We start from the raw sequence: 14,576 nt of genomic DNA, 5'->3' as shown, positions 1-14,576 counted from the left end.
TGTCCTTGGTTTGGCAATGCGAGCCTTAAAGTCAGTTAAATACAATCCGAGTCCCTATCAAAATTAAATCAAACAAGGATGGATATGTTTTAGAAGTAAATCAAATCATTAAGCTGTTTTCGCCAAATCCCATAAAATCATAAAAAAAACCTTTTAACTAACCACATCCATAACCGTCTCGCCATCCACCGCCTTTCCAATTGTAAAAGAACTTAACGGCTACATATATCATCAACGGCAATTTGAAATTTAAGCGGTTACACAAAGAAACCCAACCCAAAAGTTGCGATCCCTCTCTCTCTCTCTGTCTCTCTCTCTCTCTCTCGTTCATCGGAGACTTCCTTCTTCTCTGTTCTCCTCTCACTCATCCCCCCACCAAAAATAAAAAAACCAGAAACCCCCACTGTCAAAATCGCAGTGACAGTGATAAGAAAGATAGTCGGCGACTCGGCGGCGCTAGAAACAGAAACAGAGTACTCATATTTCTTCAAGGTTTTTCCCGAAATCCCACTTTCTGTAATTTTTTCGTTCCTTTTTCTCAATTCTTGTTTCTGGGTAGGCATCAATTATTCTTTCGTTCATTTTTTCAAAGTTTATCAGACGTGTGTTTTCGTGATCTCTTCATGCGTTTTTGTTCTTAACTTTTTGATGATGAAGTTCGTTAATTTTCTGTGAAATTTAGATCTCTTGGAGCAACACAGAAGAAGAAGCGCTGTAATCTTGAGAAGAAGATTCTGTTCTTGAATTTGAGAGGGTAAAATTAAAATTCAGGAAATCTTTCTTTGATTTCTTCGACTGGGCTTTCATTTTAAGTATTCCTTTGAGAAAGTTGAATTTTCTGGAATTTCTGCAGGTGGGTTTTGCAGATTCTTTGCAAAGATGAATGATTTGATGACCAAATCTTTCTTAAGTTATGTGGAACTGAAGAAACAGGCGCAGAAGGACCTTGAAGCGGATCTTGATGTCGAAGCAGGCGCAGGCAAACTCAACCCGTCCGACCAAGAAAACCTCTCTCAGTTCTTCCAAGAAGTCGGAGCAATCAAGGCCGACATGGAAGAGATCACCAATCTCTTGCACGATCTCCAGAGCCTGAACGCTGAGGCAAAGTCCACTCACAGTGCCAAGATTCTCCGCGGGCTTAGAGACCGGATGGAATCTGACATGGTCGCAGTGCTTCGAAAAGCGAGGATTGTCAAGGCGAGGCTTGAAGCGCTTGATCAGTCAAATGCGACCAACAGAAAAATGTCCGATGCGTACAAGGAAGGAAGCACTGTGGACCGGACTAGAATGTCCATCACTGGTGGCTTGAGAGTCAAGCTAAGGGACCTGATGGACAATTTTCAATCTCTGAGAGAGAAGATTGTTTCGGATCATAAGGAAGATCTGAAGAGGAGGTACTACAGCGCAACAGGCGACTTGCCATCCGATGAGATGATCGAAAAGATAATTTCCGGAAGCTTGAAAGTTGAATTGTTCGAAGGGAAGACGGAACTGGATATTGGGAACAAAGTCCGACACGAGGCAGTGATGGATATCCAGAGAAGTCTGACAAAGCTTCATCAGGTGTTTCTCGACATGGCTGTTCTGGTTGAGGCACAAGGCGAAGACATTGAAAATATCGAAGACAATGTGGCGAATGCCGGTTATTTCATCAGTGGTGGCACAAATAGTCTTCACTATGCCAGCCAGATGAAGAAGAAGAACAAGAAGTGGGTTTACTGGGTGTGGGCTGTGGGACTGATTATACTTCTGGTTTGCATTATTTCGATGTTCGCCTTGTGATTAGAACAGAGTCGGAATAATTTAGGGTTTAGGTCTGTGAATGCATGTCTTTACTGAGCTTTCTGAGCTCATAGAGTACTTCTCTTGATGCGTTTTGAGGTTCTGTTAATCGACAGAAATGCTAATGAGAACATTTGAAACTGTGCTCTGGTTTTTTCCTCTGAAATGAATTCAGTTTTTAATCTCACAATTTTTGTAGAGAGAGAGAGAGAGAGAGAGAGAGAGAGAGAGAGAGTGTACAACAGGATCACCAAAGGAAACATAATATTCGGAACGGAAACATATACAGGACCATCCATTATTGATAAACTTTGCTTGCTTTGTAGCTTAAAAGCTTTGTATAACAACAAATAAAAGACTCGAAAACAAAGACGATACATTATGTTTACAAAATTGAATAACGGGGTTCAGCCACTCTTCAATTAATGCTAAGATGTTGCGTAGCAATCCACGTATTACCAGGCTCCAGCTGTACGTTTCCAATCTGATATGGACATGAAGAGAGAGACGGATTATGTTTGAGTTAGAATCGGTATACATTTCATAACACACGAGGAAGAATATCTAAAAGTTGTTCAATATAAATAGCATCTCATTGCTGACTAATGATGGAAACGCATATCGAATGATGGGCATCTTAAGCTTAACAGAAAATAGAACCACTCAGTAGTTACTAGTTAGTCGAGTTCCCTGTCCGGATACATCAGCATTTTTAGCATCCAATAGACAATTCCAATTTCGAGTTCCATACCTTTGCATTTTCAACACAAACAAAATCTTTGTAGCATGCTTCCATTGTCAGATATGGGTTCCACAAAACAGCATCTGTCCAACTACATAGACAAAAAGGATAGTGGAGTCGAGCAAGTGAAACAGATGGAAAAGAATTTTACCAAACAAAATAAACTAAGATTTAGACTTACTTTGTGTTCTTGATAGATATTACATCACCTAAGCCATTATCAAGATGTAACTCATCAGGGGCATCCAGGTATACGCAATCCACGAATCCAGGAAAAGTGATCCCATCCCTGTGTCATTAAGATATCAATCAGAAATGCCTAGCAACATCTCCCGCAAGATTTCAAAAAATAGTGCTGAAAAGCGAATAATCTATGACAAAAGCATTTTATACTGCCCCATCAAACCTTATTTACCCAGCCAATAAACTGAAAAAGAAAGCATTGAACTCATGTCACTTTTTTCATGTGATAAAAGCATGCAACGAAAATGAAACAGGCCTTTCTTCCTTGCCCTCCAGTGGATTCTTGGGATCGGGATCTTTATTAAGTGTTTTGCAGCCTTTCAAACCTTTAACTGATGCCCCTTCTACAGCAGCCTTCACGACAAAGGTTAAATGTTAATGATACAATCATTTATCAAAGCCCATTTTACGTTATCAAATTCAAAAACTTTGCTGAGGATGTGATTCCTAGTATTTTCAGACTTTTGAAGTCATTAGAAAGAATATATGAATAGCTCAATCATTTCCACCTCAAATTATCCCTCCACTCCACACTGCTAATAGGAGTTATGCCAGAATGATAACCAAACCCCTGAGCATAAAATAATCATACTTACCCGGAAGTATGTATGCAATGCGGTGCTGAATGAAAATGGCTTGCTGTCTGTATTTTTAATTACAAGTTCGGTGGAAAGGCTCTTTGGTTGCAAAGTGACCTGCAACCATTGAAACACGTTAGAAGTTTTGTCCACTCCAGGTTATGGAAAATGCAATATCAAATGGGGGAGTCAACAAAATTACGACTACAAAATTACCATATATGCATGTGGCCTAACATAGTATTGTTGTCTAGCAGCTGTGCACGCCAAGGGGGCAGTGAGTTACAAGTGTGCACTAGACAATTATCATTTTCATAGAGGGTTATGTGCAACTGACCTTGTACAAAGCTTGAAAGCTGAAATCCCACATTGAGCGACTGTATTCACCATCCTTTAGTTCTAAAGTTATGGTAGGATCTCCTTGCACATTTTCAGAATCAATGACGGACCAGTCCAGATTTCTTGCAAATCCATGCTGTTAATTGAAGAAACATCTCCAAGCCTCAGAACAATAGCAAAAACCCGAATAATGCAGTCACGTATCATGCAGCCAGAACAAAAATCTGGATCTCCATACGAGAATCTTTGATGGAAGCAACAATGTCAATGGACTTACTACTACCATAGCACATTAGGCAATGTGGTTATGTGGTTATGTGGTTATGTAACATTTATCAAGAAATCAATCAACCTACCATTAAAATACAAACATCCATCAACTGCCATTCTCAGGTTTTAAGTGTTTAGGTTTCTAATTCAGGCACTCATCAAATTGAAGACGATGGTATAGAAACAAAATTAGAGGGTTGTACCTGCTGCATAGGGCCTGGTCCAAACTGTGGAAAACAATGTGGAACGCCTCCACTATCCCAAGAGAGAATAGTCAGTATCTTGACGAAAATCCCAGCTTTCAGGCAAAATGATTATTCAAAGTAACATGCTTAACAAACAAATCAAAGGAATTTCAGACCCTTTTGAAACATACAGAACACAACGAAAAGAGACCAAATTTGATATTTCCAAAATAAAGCAAGTAATTTTTTAATGATCATTTCAATTCTTCTCATTTTGGCAAGCATAACAAAGTTATTGACTGAAACTTAATCCCAAACGGAAGCCAACTTATTTCCGAAAACCCGAAAAAGGAACCCACGAAATGGAAAACAACCTGATTGGTTTCTTCTTGTTGAACACCGCATCAGGTCGAACAAAAAGCAGGTCCCTCCCATTTGGGACTTTCCAAGAAGTAATAACACCGCCATATAAATATACATCCGCCTCACTGCAAGCATCAAAATTCATCGACCCATTTCAAATTTCCAATAAAAAATTAAAAAAAAAAAAGTCAAAGTTCCGTTTCCAAATGCGAATTCAGCCGCAACCCACAAAACCAACACAATGTACCTGCCGCCGGCGCTGGTCAAAACGACCTTGGGCAATTTCTCTTCTCCCTCTGCAAATTTCACCCCTGCAGTAGCGCTCACTTTGCTTCCGGCGCCGCTTGCAACAGCCATCACGGATGACGACGTTTTTGGCGTTGTTTGCCAAAACCTGCGTGTTTGTGTGATGTGAAATTTACAGGAAACCGAGCTGATGAAAGACCGAGTTGAGAGAGAGAGAGATGAACTCACCGGTTGACTCGGCGGGAATTGGGAGGAGTGAGGGTGGGGAGCGAAACGAGCATAGAAACCATCGCCATCGCCATCTTCTTCGTCGAGTCGAGCGGGTTGGTTTGTGTGGTTCCACTCCGTATACTCAAATCTTCTTCTGTGACTGTGCTGTGACTCAGTGACCGTCGGGTACCACGCCACCACCCGCCAAGCCCAGGGACCAAATATAGAAATTCGGATATTCTTTTACTGGGTTTGGACCGATTCAATCCACTTATTATTCAGGCCCAACATGAAGTATTATTTAACCCGTTTCGTTTCATGTAAAAAGTCATTCATTTTTACACGTCATCGATTTACTCAAAATTAGCAATAATGTGTTTTCAAAATAGTTGAAAGTGTTTTTAATAAATACATTTTAAAATTAATCTTTAATACAAATGCAAGTGTGACAATGTAAACAAGGGTAGGGTATGGTTAAATAAAATGTTTCCAGTCTAATTTGTTAAAACAATTATTACATGGTATGGTGTAATTTGTTACATTTTTAGTCTCACACAAATTGATTTGTGTTGATTGGTAATTGTTTGTGAACCCTCAAGAAACCTTCTGCAACTTTTGCAAGAGATTGATATGAACCGGGTCCGTGCATTGTCAGCAGGGCGGAAGATCCTTAGGCGGAGGCAGAACAGATTGATCCGATCCTGGTCCATCTTCTACAACGAATGCTGTTTTCAGTCCCCAGCCAGTATGAAGCTCCAAGTGACAGTGCATGAACCAAACGCCTAGACGTTCAATGAGAAGCAAAGGTTATAGTAAGTAAATAACTGATACGTGGTCAGTAAATGCGTGGTCAGTAAATGCGGTACATGTTAAAGTTATGTGATCATCGTACCTGGATTATCAGCTCTAAACCGAATGGCGGTCCAACCACCTGTGGGAACTCCAATTGTATTTCTCTCAACAGGATCAACCAAGTTGTACTTAGCAGGGTCCTTGGCAGGATCAAAATTCCCAATCCCAGTTCCAACAACAAAGAAGTTGTATCCGTGGAGATGGAACGGATGCGACTCCACGGTTAGGAGATTCGTGTCTTGTAAAACCAGCTCAACTGTCGAATTGAAAGCAATCTTGCTCAGCCTAGTTCCAGTTGATGTCCCAAGATTGGCTGTGAGTGGTGCACCAGTGTAGTTGAATGCAGTTGAAGGCCTATCGGGGAAGTCGGTTTTGAACACCCCTTTGAGGTTGAAGTAATGTGCTTGCAGAAGCCCGACCCGAGGCATCTCGAAAGAGATGTTGTTCAAGGAAGCAACAAATCTTGTTCCGTTGATGCAACTAGGGCACGATTCTTTCCCGAAACCAATGGTGTAGAAGAGTTTCCGGTCGACTTTGAGAGGCACATTGGCCGGAAAGTTTGGAGTGTTCAGGCTTCTGAGCTTCTTATTGTAACTTAAAGCGAAGGACGTGTCATTAGGGTTAGGCAGTTGCGGAAGGCTTGGCAGGACGGTGTTCGGGACTCCTCTGTATTGGAAGATGGCTGTGGCTGTCTTGTTGTCAACAGGAACCGGAGCATCCATGAAAGGTCTGGCGGCCATAAAGTATCTGCCTGAAGCTTGATTGGCTTTGACCAAAACGTTTGTGGTCTGGCCTGGTGCGATTAGTATGGCTTGAGTAGTGAAGGGTTTGGTGTAAACTGCATCAACCTCCACCACTGTCAGATTGTGTCCAGCAATGGCGAAGAAAAGTTCGTCGTTGAGAGCGGCATTGATGATTCTGAGGAGATAGGTCTTCCCTTGCTCAACCTCCATTGCAAAAGTATCTAAACGAAAGAGAGTATAACAAAATTGGAATTATAAATTTTACAGTTGTAATCATATTGAAGCTGAAACTGTTGCTTGTGTTTAAAGCAATTCGTTAATTTTGGGGTTTGGAGTTCAAATATTTTGTCGTGCGTTGCTTTTAGCAGTCCTACTCTTTACGTAAAGGATGATTGGTCTTTCTTAAAGACATGACGCGCTCAGAAAACTTGACGTTTTAGGATGAAAAATCATATAGAACTTTGACTTTAGGTTTTTATCTCGGGTCTATACATGACGTTCAATCTTTCTTACAGACATGACGTCTTGAGAAAGCCTTACCTCTAGTCAATGTTCTTATGCTTCGATCCTACGTATTGACATAGTTAACGTTTTTAGGGTGAAACCATCACTAAGAGCTTAGAATTAAGGTTTCTAGCCTCGATTCTCGGCGTAGTTTTTGAAAGTAAGAACGATACTGATGAAGGGGTTTGCTTACGTTTCTCAGAGCAAGGAAACAATGGCCCTGGCTTCCCGTTGATGGTGTGAGTATCTGACGAGTTTGGTGGCAACCCCAAGCTGTTTGCTTTGTTGACAAAGGTTTCGACGTCGACATTCCACCATTCGCCGAGAATAATCTCAGTTTCCCTGTACGGCTGTGCGAACGGGAATGGAGTTCCTTGTTTAGGCATGATCACAATTGCTCCATAGACAGTAGCCCTTAGCCAAAGAATGTGTGCATGCCACCACAGAGTTCCTCTTTGCCCTGTCACATTGAAGTCGTAAGTGTAGCTACTTCCGGTCTGGATCGGACATTGCGTCACATAAGCCGGTCCGTCCGCCCAACCGTTTCGATACTGCTTCAATCCATGCCTATAAGAACATGTATAATTCAGCGAGATACAATATATAATTTTGGGAAACCGGTAAATACTTCTGCTACGAGAAAAAGGTTGTGATAAGAAATGCGCAATTTTTTTGTGCTCACTAACTAGTTTGTTTGGTTAGTCTAGTTTAATTCTTACCAGTGAATGGACATGTTGTATTTAGCATGGTTTGTAACATTGATTTGAAGTCTGTCACCTTCTCGGACATAGATCGTAGGTCCCGGAAACCTTCCATTTACAGTAACAATCGGCTTTGCATGGCACAATCTGCTCACGTTCTTCACTTGGACCTGCAAAATCCCACAGAGAATGTTATCGATTCGAAAACCATGAACGGAGTACTAGTTCTTCATTTTCTTCTTTCTTTCTTGTATGTTAATGCATGGGAACAACTCACAACTCACATCAAACTGGTATTTCTTGATGGCAGCTTCAGCAGGAGAAGTGATTAAGCCAAGAAACCCGAAGAAAATAAACACGAACGCGCACAGAAACCTGTTCCGGAGGCAGATGCTAGCCATTTCAATTCTCTCTTTTGATCCACAACTTCTTGATTGTTTACGTGAAGAGGTAATGAGGCATGAACACGAAGATGCCAAATATTTATATGCACGCGTTGAGGCAAAGACGTGCATTTTTTAAAGTATGTTAAGGAGCTTCTGGGTCAATTAATAATTAGGTAGGAACTGTGCTGGACATGAAACCTTGTAAGCAAAATTTTGAAAGGGACTCGGGCCGTCTTCGACTGACTTCAGAAACCTCTGATTTGTAAAATGGATACTGTGCACCAACCAAAACCCTAAATGCAGTGGCAAGCTTTACCGTTGAGGGAAAGGCATAGCTTAAAGAATATCATATCACAAAAGGGTCTCTTGTTGAGGAAAGGGATATCACTATTTCCGAACGCATTGTTGTACGTGGTTTTTATAACTTACGTGACAGTTCATGATTGACTTGGGTTACTTGCTGCATGACATACAATGGGCATGAGAAGTTGAGAAGTTTTTCATGAGTTTGACTATTATATCGCCATGTAGTATTAACAATCCGCACATATAATAACGTGATGATCTACTTATTAATATTATGTTCTATGTTCATGACATATAACATATCAACCATGTCGTTTACTTGTATTATAATACGTGAATTAGTAACACCATTTGATAGTGCGCACTAAAATCTCCCGATGCCTCTCCTCTTTGTCATCCATGTGAAAGCTTTTTGCAAGGTGCCATCTCGGCAATGCAAATGCTTCACTTCTGCTATGCAATTGGGTCAGATGTCATTCTCCGGGAGTTGCTTATAGCTATGAGTTATGGTTGTGTATTTGCGGACTTTGGGGCTCTTTTCGTTAAGGGTACTTCAGATAGAGGCTTCCTCTTGCTTTTAATTTTTGCCTACTCCATAAGGGAAAAACAAATGAAATATAAATACACAGGGACGTAACCAGGATTTGAAGATCGAGTGGGCGGTAAGTTAATTATACTTCTCATGTAGGCACCTTATATAAAAGTATCAAATATCATGTAGTTTGGTTCCATTTAAATTGACGATGGTTTTATTTAATGTGAGAGTTGTTCTAATCAGACAGTCCTACCGAAATTTCTCTCCTATAAGAGGACGTTGTAAGTTTAAATATGATCTTTGTCAAATAGAATAAGTCCATGTGGACCCCACAATGGTAAGAATGACAGTATATTCATCTGCAGCCGTTTAGGTTTAGCACGCCCCCCCATCGAAGGATGAGCACAAAACACAGGGCAAGCAACACCTACACCCTTCAAATAACGAGTCTGAGATGAGGTTCGGTGGTTCGTCAAACCAGTTACAATTTGAACCAGCAAGATGAGCGTAGCGCGCTAGACGATGGGCTATGCCGTTGACACAGTTATGATGGTCTCTTCTACAAATGAAGCAAACAATGAGGAGCAAGTAGCCAACCTGAAAATTATGCAAGTCCGACGATATAATATGATAAGATAATACGATTAGTCACACGTGATAGATTGACGATTGTTGACGTATGTGATTTTGCGCCCTACGGTCAGAAATATTCACTTGGGAATGAATTTTAGAGTGCTTGATCATCATAAGGAATTTGAACCAAACTTAACTCTTCATTACATGCTAATGAGTGCCTAACGAGAAAACATGAGTGCAAAACATCACTATAAAAAAGTTAAAAAATAAGGAAAGGGGTTCTCTCTGGATTCATTTCACCTAATCCTCATCATCAAACAATTCAAACCCTTGAAATTTGATCAAACGGCTACAAACAGGGGCCTACTTTAAAAGTTATAATAACTTTCACTGTTGAATTAAATTTCAAAAACTCGAATTGTTTGATTAGGAAAATTAGGTGGTAGGGATCTGGATGGGATCCCTTTCCAACAAAGAAAAAAATTAAACCATCAACAACAGTATGTGACAAATTGAAAAATTATGCGGCTTGTGTTTTTTTATTTAGATTTCAACCAACCTAAATAAACTCATATTTATAAAACATGACGCATTTGATTTTGATTGTTGATGTTGAATCCGGATCTTCGACGGATTTTTTTTTGAGGATTCCAGCGATCCGTGAATTATATTCGTTTATCTTACATTATGCGATTAAAAATCATTTTAAATATTTTTATTTAAAATTAAATACAAATAATATTCGATAAAAAACTAACCGTACAATGTACGTTGAAAGGACACGATTTATGAATATTCAAGATCCTTACTAAGAATCCGGAAAGGATCCTATTGGGTTGATATTCATGACATATGAAGTATAAATGGTCATGATGAGTTCACGTGGGTGCCCAGCTAAAATTATAGAAGAATCCTTTTTATGTTTGGTTGGTAATGTAGTTTATGGTCATCGGCTGGCAGACGGCAGAAAAGCAATAGAACGAAGAACAATGCATGCTGCCCAACAGCCCATGTCTCGAGTCACAAGCCTTATCAAATGTTAGTGGCGAGTCAATCAATACTTACTCGTGGGCCGTTCCATGCATGCCTAACATATCATCGTCATCGTCATGTGAAAATATGAAGATAAAAAAAAGTTTTATATCAGTGAAAGTAAAAAATTTAACAAGGGTTTATAAAAAGTTGAGCTACTTTCAGTATTATCAATTAGTTTTTATAATGAAATTCTCAACCTTTTTCATGGTATTAGACTAGGTGTAGCTCATGTGTGAGCCCAACGGTCATACGTACTCCACATCATCTAATTTGTGTTGTCTACTTGTTTGGCTTGAAAATCCGTTATCCGTGAGGGGACGTGTGAGGATATGAAGGTAAAAACAGTTTCATGTCGATGAAGGGAGAAATCTAGCAAGAGCTTATAACTTTACAAGGAGTTACTCTCTATATTGATAATTAATTTCATGGTGGAACCCCGACTTTTTCACGCGAAACATCTGTTCATGCAGTCCCTATTCTCTCTACTGATATAAATATATAGAGATATACACGCCCCTTAAGGGAAGAGATTCTCATATTATTTTTTTCTTCCAGAAAATGAGGATTAGTTGTAGAACCACTTTATATGGAATTTCAACGGTCCGAACTATTTACTTTGTAAGTCTCGATTCATAAATTATCCTTGCAAAAATTCAATTCACTCCGAAATTATTTGCCTAATTAATTATCACAATGAAATTTCAATGTTTCTTATAGAACAAAATGTTTGTCAGTTTATTTGAATTCAATTAGATGCCTCAAATATTTTTGATATAGCAACTATTTCGCAAGGATGATTTAAGAGGTGCAATTTGAAAAATAAACCGTTCAAATCGTTAAAGTTCAATGTTGTGTAGATTCCAAAGCTAATTCGCATTTAAATAAAATAAAATTATCTTCCATCAAAGATCTCCCTCCCAGAAACATATATGCATAGATCCAACTAGAAAACCAGATTCGAAATAATTCAGGCAAACAACTTGTCAAGAACATGGGTTTCTGTAGTGGGTGGACGTGCCAATCTTGGGCTCCACTTCCATCAACCCAGCGCTACCCAATTCATCAGTTTGTTGCAACAGTCGGCAGCCCTTCATTCAAAGGCATCTGTATTTTTTGATAAAAATTAAGACTATATGTGAGAAATGTTCTATATCGAACTTTAACGATTTAAACCGTTTATTTTTTAAGTTGTACTTTATATATAATTTTTGCAAAATATTAGTCAGAAATGTTTCGAGACATCTAATTGAATAACAAGCATTATATCCTAAATAACATTAAAATTTCATCATGACAATCAAATGAGTAAATAGTTTCTTAATTATTTTTTTGCAAAAATGATCTATAAATAAAGATGTTCGAGTATAAGGGGCCCCGCAACTTTTCCCCATTTTACAAAAAAATGAGAGTCCCTTTAGATGTTTGTGTAAACTATGAATGTTCTTGGTGTTTGTCACTTCGAAATGGATAATAAATATATTTAGTTTGCATCTGATTCAATGTAGACTAAGATTGCATAATTTTCAATTTATTCGGCCTGACGTTGAATTAGATTGAATTGAATGTGGGTTTTTAAAACGGAAAAATAAAATATTGAAACATAAAAGCTGTTATCAAATTTACAACAAAAGCTTATAACACAATTTTATTTTTTTTTAACAAAATAACACAGTTTTATTAGTGCGTAATAATTCATCGATGATGTATGCAAAGTAAAAAATCAAAAAATAACACATAAAAAATCAAAAATCAAAATCAAATGCTAAATAAAAGTGTTTTAATTAATTATACTAGTATTTGCGTATATACTTTGGATGTATGAACACATTTTTTTAGAAAATGAGAAGGAAGGAGGGAGAGAGAGAACGTGGGGGAGTGCTTGGCTTTTTTTTTTTTTTTTTTTTATATTCTATATATTGAAGGTATTTTAACATCACCTGTAAGTGAGGCTTCAATAAAAAATAAAAAAAATTTGGACCTGTGAAATTACATTATTGCCCATCATTTTTTTTGTACGATAAAAGACTAATTTGTCTTTTCACCCTCTTTTGGTTGACAAAGAGGGTTTCATTAATTAGTAGAAATAATGTTTTTTTTTAGCCAAACATAATGATATAATGTATTTAATGACTTAAATTTCTTTTTTTTTTTTTCAATTTTAGAGGACTAATACCATCAAAAGAGCTTAAAATTAACTTGAATGGGAAGTTACTGGATTCTCACAATCAAAATGGTCATTTGAACCAACCACATTGGTTTTTCGATTTAAGAATCTAATTTAATCCAGCAAATCATCAAAACCGATAAAAATTAAATTGAATCAATCAGTATGAATGAATTGGATCGGATCAAAGATAAGCGCTAAGAAAATTCTTTCAAAAGTAAGACTCTCCATGAATATCTGTCACTTCATATTTTTTACACAATATATTACAATGTTGTCACATAAATTGCCGTTAAACTGTTGGGTTACTTGAGAATCACTTTAACATTTCTTAGATAAAATCTTGAAACGCCCTATGAATTTGTATATTATTAAAAGAAATGATATTAAGATAAATTAATTCAAGTGTTTGGTCAAATTGGGGTGAATATGATGAGTAATAAATTGAAAAATAATATCAAAGGATTTATTCAACTTGTGCGATATTTCCAACCACATAGAGTCAAATTTTGTATTTCTCTAACCGAATTGTCAAATGTTATTTTATTATTTAAATAGATCTTTAAATGATTGTAATTATTAAAAAAACGTGAAACAAAATTTTTATTGGTTGAAATGTTAATGGAATAAGAGACCCACCATTAAAATGAATTAAAAATAAATTTGACATTAATGTCAAATTTGACTCCAAATCACAAAGCCTTCAAATCCATTCACCAAATAACACTTCGGTTAGAGAAACTTTTGATATCAAATATGCACAGTAACATTCCACTTAGAATTTTGATATCTCATTTGGAGATGCTCTTAGCATTTCTCTTTGTGAATGGGATTTTCAAATCCAATATTATTTCACATTCATCACGAAAGTGTGTTGAATTAAATGTTTGCGTGTATGCAACTAATTAATAAAATGCTTTTTCAATTTTATTTTTGGTACAAGAAAATCCAGTATTATACTTAGAGCCTGTTTACTTGGACTTTCTTGTTTTACTTTCTCGATTCTTTTTTTGTTTAGCAATATTGCTTGATGATTGAAATTGTCTATTTTTTAAATCTTTATTTAAATATCAAACTCTTTGAAATCAACTAAATTAGAAATCGTTTAATAGTTTGTTTAACGTTGTCAAAATTTTCTGTGTTAGAGTGAGAAATATTCTTCATATATTATATAATCGATTGATATGACTAAATAATTTAAAATTTAGTTAATTTTTTGAAAAAATGATCCTAAAAGGTGAGCAAAAATAAACAATTCGAATCTCCATGCTTCATTATATGATAAGAAAGAGTCGAAAAAGTAAAATGAGAAGTATGGTAACAACATCCCACTAGATAATATCAGGAAAAAGATCCTGGCTGGATTTTTTTTTTTAGGGATTATAGGAATTTCATGATTGTGATCGTTCATCGTACATCGTGTAGTCAGTTTTCGTTAGGTACTATTTATATTTAATTTTAAATTTTAAATTTTGGAATGATTCTGACGGCACGATATATTATGGAACGGTTGACAAGGATCCTTTTCCATAATAACAAACATTGATTAACTTGAACTTGACAACAATGACAAGATTGCACCCTTTTTATAGGATAAACATGAAGCATTAGATAAAGTTAAGAATATTAAAGTTTCTTATTAGGGTTTCTTCCAGTTAGATTATGACAAAAGCTTGTTGGATCAGTGGATATGCATAGCAAAACAGGGTTATGCAATTTTTATTTTTTGGTTGGACATTTTCTTTCCTCGCTGTAAAAGTTCCTAATTTCCTACTAAATCCTAACATTACAGAACAAATTCCATAAAATCAAATCT

The 14,576-nt window shown here is 37.2% G+C and overlaps 3 protein-coding genes across 4 annotated transcripts; 1 reads left to right on the top strand and 2 right to left on the bottom strand.

Annotated features, from left to right (window-relative positions):
• Positions 1 to 251: 251 nt before the first annotated feature.
• LOC148698716 (syntaxin-112-like) lies at positions 252 to 1,969 on the top strand. 2 transcript variants are annotated; one of them, XM_088686499.1, is made up of 3 exons: positions 252 to 492; positions 683 to 754; positions 854 to 1,969. In XM_088686499.1, the coding sequence occupies exon 3, from the start codon at positions 880 to 882 to the stop codon at positions 1,780 to 1,782; it is 903 nt and encodes a 300-aa protein (XP_088542625.1). In that variant the 5' UTR covers positions 252 to 492; positions 683 to 754; positions 854 to 879; the 3' UTR covers positions 1,783 to 1,969. The 2 variants fall into 2 exon arrangements, with proteins under 2 accessions (XP_088542625.1, XP_088542630.1); XM_088686504.1 differs by having other exon boundaries at positions 271 to 492; positions 683 to 1,969.
• A 60-nt stretch (positions 1,970 to 2,029) lies between these two features.
• LOC137748197 (putative glucose-6-phosphate 1-epimerase) lies at positions 2,030 to 5,149 on the bottom strand. The gene is made up of 10 exons (XM_068488304.2): positions 4,977 to 5,149; positions 4,750 to 4,896; positions 4,514 to 4,627; positions 4,158 to 4,209; positions 3,683 to 3,820; positions 3,364 to 3,462; positions 3,024 to 3,121; positions 2,706 to 2,813; positions 2,534 to 2,615; positions 2,030 to 2,266 (listed from the first exon to the last, which is right to left on the bottom strand). Exons 1-10 carry the CDS (start codon positions 5,048 to 5,050, stop codon positions 2,201 to 2,203), a joined length of 978 nt encoding a protein of 325 aa, XP_068344405.2. The 5' UTR covers positions 5,051 to 5,149; the 3' UTR covers positions 2,030 to 2,200.
• Positions 5,150 to 5,429: 280 nt separating this feature from the next.
• LOC137748753 (laccase-11) lies at positions 5,430 to 8,245 on the bottom strand. Its single transcript, XM_068488932.2, has 5 exons — positions 8,043 to 8,245; positions 7,777 to 7,928; positions 7,251 to 7,624; positions 5,851 to 6,774; positions 5,430 to 5,740 (listed from the first exon to the last, which is right to left on the bottom strand). The coding sequence occupies exons 1-5, from the start codon at positions 8,157 to 8,159 to the stop codon at positions 5,610 to 5,612; spliced, it is 1,698 nt and encodes a 565-aa protein (XP_068345033.2). The 5' UTR covers positions 8,160 to 8,245; the 3' UTR covers positions 5,430 to 5,609.
• Between the last annotated feature and the right edge of the window lie 6,331 nt (positions 8,246 to 14,576).

This window comes from Pyrus communis, chromosome 2 (genome assembly GCF_041283825.1).
Source record: "Pyrus communis isolate YQ-2024b chromosome 2, ASM4128382v1, whole genome shotgun sequence".
Classification (NCBI taxonomy): Eukaryota; Viridiplantae; Streptophyta; class Magnoliopsida; order Rosales; family Rosaceae; genus Pyrus; species Pyrus communis.
Note: the sequence above shows the minus strand (reverse complement) of the source record. Positions and strands in the feature narration are given on the sequence as shown.